Source organism: Rhododendron vialii, chromosome 7a (genome assembly GCF_030253575.1).
Source record: "Rhododendron vialii isolate Sample 1 chromosome 7a, ASM3025357v1".
NCBI lineage: Eukaryota > Viridiplantae > Streptophyta > Magnoliopsida > Ericales > Ericaceae > Rhododendron > Rhododendron vialii.
Window position 1 is genome coordinate 27,077,404 of NC_080563.1, and position 6,000 is coordinate 27,083,403.

Consider the following 6,000-nt stretch of genomic DNA (forward strand, 5'->3'; position numbering starts at 1 on the left):
ATCCTGGTGGAAAAGAATCACATAAGCCGAGAGGGGAGAGATCCAGATGAACAAAGAGTAGAGTGAACACAGTGATGGTGTTGACTACGACGACGATGGAGATTAATCGGAGGTCGATGAATGTTATGGTGGTGAGTGGTGAATGGTGAATTGGTGATCATATCAAGATTATCTATTGGTGGTGGATGTGAGTATACTGAGTGCCCATTGGATGGTGGCAAGACTTAGGCTGCCCATTGGCAAGCAAATATTATATAGGACCTAAACCTTGTGACTCTGATACCATGTTAGGCCTAACAAGAAACTTGCTTTCATTGATCTGAATAAATTATAGGCCTAACATGCCATTATATAGGCCACAAGACTTGATTAAGAAACCTAAACAAACTAAGGAAACATGCATAACAAGGAAACCAAGACTAACTAGAAACCATGAATAATAACCCAAACTAAACATGAAACATAATAGTAAAACTTAGAAAACATGGTAACATAATATTTCCTAATATTATGCTAGATTATCATCCGTCTAAAGAAGGGGAAAATTAAACAAAACACAAGTATAAGGAAAAAAAAAAAGAAAAAAAGCCCACTACTTCCAAAATCCTCACATTCCCATTTGAGCATTAGCAAGCTTGGTTATTTACAGTCAATGAGAAAACGAAAAATAAACAAAAGCACATTATTTTTTCAGCAACTAAAGAAGCAACTCATAAACTTATTATTGAGGCCAATTTACTTTCTATAAAGAAAAATAAGCAAAAACCCATGAAAAGTTCATAGAACCCCTTGAAAATTGAAGTAATCCGGCCAAAATAATAGATGCAACAAGTAGCTACGGGAGAGAGATACCGGTGAAGTTCTAACAATTGGACCAATGACCATCGCAACCAACCCCAGGATGACTCCAAGCATTATTATTCATGAGAGAGAGAGAGAGAGAGAGGGGATTAGCCGATTAGGTTTACAATTCCACCATTGTTGACGGCTTGATATGTATGTTATGATATTCCACCATTGTTGACGGCTTGATATGTATGTTATGATATTGATAATATGCTATGATATTTTGTGAGAGAGAAAGAGAGAGGATGCTCTGATATTTTACAAGACAAATACAAAGATGTTTGAAGTCAGAAAGACGATTAGCCAATTAGGGTTTGGTGTTATCTGTTCGGTCGGGTTAGAGTAAAAAGTCTGGAACCTGAGACCGAACCGAAAACCAAAAAATCAGCGTTAGAAAAATCGAACTCGATCAGAACATATTTGGGACTGACGAAACCAGAAATTATTGGTCGGTTTGGGTTTTTGGGCTTTGTTTTCACCTCTAGTTGAACATTACAAATCAGTGCAGCACAGTCTAGACTTAGTTATACGATCCGATTTTTGCCTACAGCTATTTGATGAACCCACCCATCAAGAAATGCAAAATTACGAAATGAAGGATGATTAAGGGGATTGGTTCATCTCCCAAGCTTTCATCTTCTACTTCTTGGAGAACAAATATTATTTTCGTTTTGAAAGTGGAGGACTTTGATCCATTGTAGGTCATTATTATACTGTTTTGCATATGCTTCAGTTGTAACAAGACTCTTCGCGCATCTTTCTCCTATGCAGCTGGTATGTCAAGTATGATTGGGCTTCCTACAGATCGTGCACTTGTTGAGGATGGTGAATGCTTTAGGTTTGTCATTTTGTGCACCCTATTTAACTGCCTTTAGCCCTTTACTCATTGCATGTACTGTGGATAAAGGGCAATTAGTATTTCTAGTATCAGCCTTACTGCAATAAATACACAATATATTTTCTTATCCTTCACACCCACAAACAGCCACCACCCCCAACAAAGTCCAATATCATCTCGTCTATTCTTTATAGCTCTCCTAGTTTGTTGAGAGTCATGAATGAGTTCTGTTGAGGAAATGAATTCCACATTGCTTGGGAGTGGAATGGGTGATCACTTTATAATATATGGGACCTCTCCACTCATTGCTAGTTGGTTTTGAGATGGATATAAAGTTTCTACATGGTATCAGAGCAGGGCTCATTTCACTCCACATTTTATAAAATTCACAATCCACACCCCGCGATGACAGACCAGCAAAAAGGCTGCACGATGATAGGACCCAAAAAGTGGCCACACGTGACAGACCTCAAACGCGGCTGCACGTGAAGGGGATGTTGAGGAAATGAATCCCATATTGCTTGGGAGTGGAATGGGTGATCACTTTATAACATATGGGACCTCTCCACTCATTGCCAATTGGTTTTGAGATGGATATAAAGTTATGTTTCTTGTAATATAGCATATCTAAATGATAAAAAACACACTCTTGTTCATGTTTGGTCAATTCCCTGTTGCCACAATTAAATACAGCATGGTTTTTCAAAAGTTTTTTGTAATTGAAAGTCAGTACTTACTTCCTCCCCTACTCAATAGTCTATTTACAAAATGGTTGCTAGACAAGCCTTGTTCCTGATTGACCCAATAAACATCTTTTGTTCTCTCTTTGGTTTCTATTGTGCTTGTAAACTTGTTCCTTCAACCGTTCTGGGTACATGAGTGCAGAATTTACTTACAATTGCTCATGTAAACAGGTGGATTTCAATGTATGCCAATAACCAGGACTTGTTCTTTGAAGATTTTAAGAATGTTTATATCAAACTGGTGAATACTGGTGCCATGTGGAAGCCATCATTGTAATTTTTTCTTTTGGTTAGAGTGGGTTGATATTCTTTTTTGGGGGCATCACTCTAATTTCCTGAGTGCATAATAAAATAAAGAAAGGCTTCACGTATATACTTTTTCGCCTTCTAATTTTTTCGAGCTGTGTATTGTGATGACACAAAAATGTATCATAGGAGTAAGACATGCACAGAATCCTACTTTACGTATGTAGAGTAGAAAACTGGTTGGTGGCAAAAATCCTTCCCGATGTAGCTGTCATTTGATATGCAAAATGGATTTGAATGTTTGTGTTCTTGGTACCTTTGTGGACAGTAAGCAGCATTCTTGATGAAGAGAGAGTGTATATTTTCGAAGGTACAGATGACCCAATTGGTGGGATATTCTGTTGGCCCAATAATTGGAAAAAGTTTGATGTGTTAATCTGCAATGATTCCATTGACACAGTAACTGGTCACAGAAAGTGCATGGACAGTTGAGGACTTTAAAAGTTGGATTCACTTTTAAAGAAACCATAATCATCGCTTTATGGCTATGTGTGTCTGTAGTTAATTACTATATTGAGTAGGGAGAAACTTGGGATCAGTTTCATGGCAGGATGGGTAGCAGAAACTACCGATGAAATAGCCTCTGATTTTGTGATTGTTAAAATTTGTTGAGCTGAGACGAATTTTTTTTTTCTTTTGGATAACAAGTGTGGCTTATTCATTCAGACATTTGATGAGTTTGCCTTTGTCCAGGTTCTGCACTGCTTATGCTGTTCCTACTTGACGATTCAAAACTTAGATAGGAGACACTATCCTAGTAGGCAAGTAGTATTATCTTGCTCCTTCATGTGACAATTTAAGTAGATTCTTGTGACTTGAATTCATGCCCTAATATTTAAATAGGTGATTACTTGTCGGCATGCATCACGGCTGGACGTATGTTCTCTTGTTTTCAATATGCAAAATCAACTCCTGGTAAGGACTCGTTTGGATGCAAGTTTTTACCTACTATGGACTTTCAGATTTCTATAATACCAAGGCCTGGTTTGGCTAAAGAAACAATCCGGATTATTGGCTTATTCAACAACCTGTAAACTAAATTAAATAAAAACAACCTATAAGCTAAATTAAATAAGTAAACTCATTCTTTCTATGCTCAGCCAATATGCCAAATTGATGGGGTTATTGATCTGCAATAATAATAAAATCCCGGATTATTTTGTTTATTAAATGGGCATAGAATATGATGAAAATGCAAGTCCATTCCAGTAGAACAATCAACTGACAACAGCCGTAAGGGTACAAAATCTAAGCTTGCGGTGGGTTCAAGCCTATGAAACTCAATTCTTCTTAGGTCATAGTCTAGTTTTGTGCCCAAAGGAAATAGTCCCAAACTCATCCAAACAAACATTATCGGGCAATACATACTTGAATCAAGGATTTGAAGGATTCCAAATGTTCAAATAAAATAGGGGATTTCAAATTTTTGGGCTGCACGCACTTAATTCATAGCAATTTTGACCAGTACTTGTATTTGTGGTCCAAAATGGTCGTCGGTGGGCAATTAGGACTTTTCACACGTGAGAATCATGATGTAACAGGCAGGCTCTACCGATAGGAAATTATTAATGGCTCTCGGTGTACCACCACAAGGTGCTTCGCGGTCCTTCTCTATTTTATGTTGGTGCGAGCTCTACTATAGTGTGTGGCTCCACACCAATGTCTGGTGGGAAAAAACCTTAAAGCATCACTTGAAGATGTTTCAGGAGCACTGAATATTCACTTGTTGTAGGACTACAAACGAACTAAGCTGATCATGAGCAGCTCGTGGCTCGGCTTAGCTTGACTTGTTTAGTAATCGACCTGAGAGCTCGACACTCAGAAGCTTTGCTCGGCTTGTTAAGGGCTTTGCTTGTTTGTAAATGAGCTACAAACGAGCCAAACTCAAGCTCGAGTTTTAGGTTCTTTTAGTAAACGAATCCAGCTCAAACACTATGAAGCTTGGCTCAGCTCGTTTGCATCCTTCTCCTAAGGATATGCATTCTTATAGATAAATGCTCCAATCGATGCTGTAGAACTTTAGCTATTGATATAATTTTTTGACTAAGAGCATCTCCAATAGTTAGCATACAATAAAGATAGCTATTGTTAGAGTATCCACAATGAGTGTACTAACTAGTGTTTTAATCGTGTGTTAAGACTTAGCAAAGAAAAATGTATTTTTTATGACACAATGCGTGCATTAGTTTGTGTACTAGAGTGTGTTAAATCTTGTAGTGTGCTAGCATGTGTGTCAAGTTTGACAACTATGCTAGCAAACAATAAGTGGGTCTCACCTCTATAATTCAAACTCCAACCATAAAATATAAATGTCCATTACTCCTAATATACACTTGTATGACCCTTTTTTTTTTGACAATAAAGAAAAACTTCATAGATAAAAGAGTCATTACATCCCATAGTTCATTACAACCCAAAGCACAACAAATCTGGTGTGGCTTTAACCTTTAAGGTTCAGTCCAGGACTGTGGGCTCTATTTTCAGAAGCTCTTCATCTCTAAAAGATTGCGCCTCTATTCTCCCTTTAATTGAGGCAGTGAGTTGGGCTTTAAATAGAAATATGTTGCATATTCAGATCCATACTAATGATTCTTCTCTATTTTACCAGTTGAGAAGCATTAAGGAGTTTTCAGCCATTACAGCTGTCTTGTTTTTTGATTTCTGCTTCCTTGTGCAGTCTGTTCATTTCTGCATCTTGTCCCTATGTGACCATAGTAGATTACATCAAGCATATTTTTTGGCTAAGTTTGCGGCATCTTCCAGGATCCATTTAGAAGTGGACACTTCTTATCTTTTTTACACCGGATGAGTTATCCATCGTTCTTTTGCTTTGGAAGATTGTACCTTTTGTTATGCTTGATGTATTCTTTTTATTTTTTTGGTTTCTGTGGGAGCGATTTTTTATCCTAACAAATATTTTAACACACAAATTTATCAAATTTATTGTGGATGTTCTAACACACTTCTATGTTAGCAATGTCTAACACACACTTGTGGGACCCATTTTTATCCTAATACACATTTTAACACATAAATATACCAAGTCCCACTGCGGATGCTCTTAAGATATAGCAATAAGCAGTGTCAAATTGCTATATTATAGTAATGTTACTTCAATGGTTCCTTAGCTATTTTTACCATCATCACTTTTCACTCCATCTAAAAGAAACTCGGCCAAAACAACTCTCAATATTATCAAAATTTCAAATTAAATGCAAATTTCACTTCATTTATTAACTAAATCACTTTCTTTCATTAACTTGTTGA

At 37.1% G+C, this 6,000-nt stretch overlaps 1 protein-coding gene across 4 annotated transcripts in view; it reads left to right on the forward strand.

Moving 5' to 3' along the window:
• The window catches only part of LOC131332049 (putative L-ascorbate peroxidase 6), a 43,325-nt gene extending 40,354 nt beyond the window's left edge, over positions 1 to 2,971 (forward strand). For all 4 annotated transcript variants that reach the window (XM_058366084.1, XM_058366087.1, XM_058366086.1 and 1 more), the window contains exons 9-10: positions 1,618 to 1,684; positions 2,599 to 2,971. In XM_058366084.1, coding sequence (XP_058222067.1) covers positions 1,618 to 1,684; positions 2,599 to 2,704 — 173 coding nt within the window. In that variant the 3' untranslated portion in view covers positions 2,705 to 2,971. The remainder of the gene's footprint in view (positions 1 to 1,617; positions 1,685 to 2,598) is intronic.
• Positions 2,972 to 6,000: the final 3,029 nt, after the last annotated feature.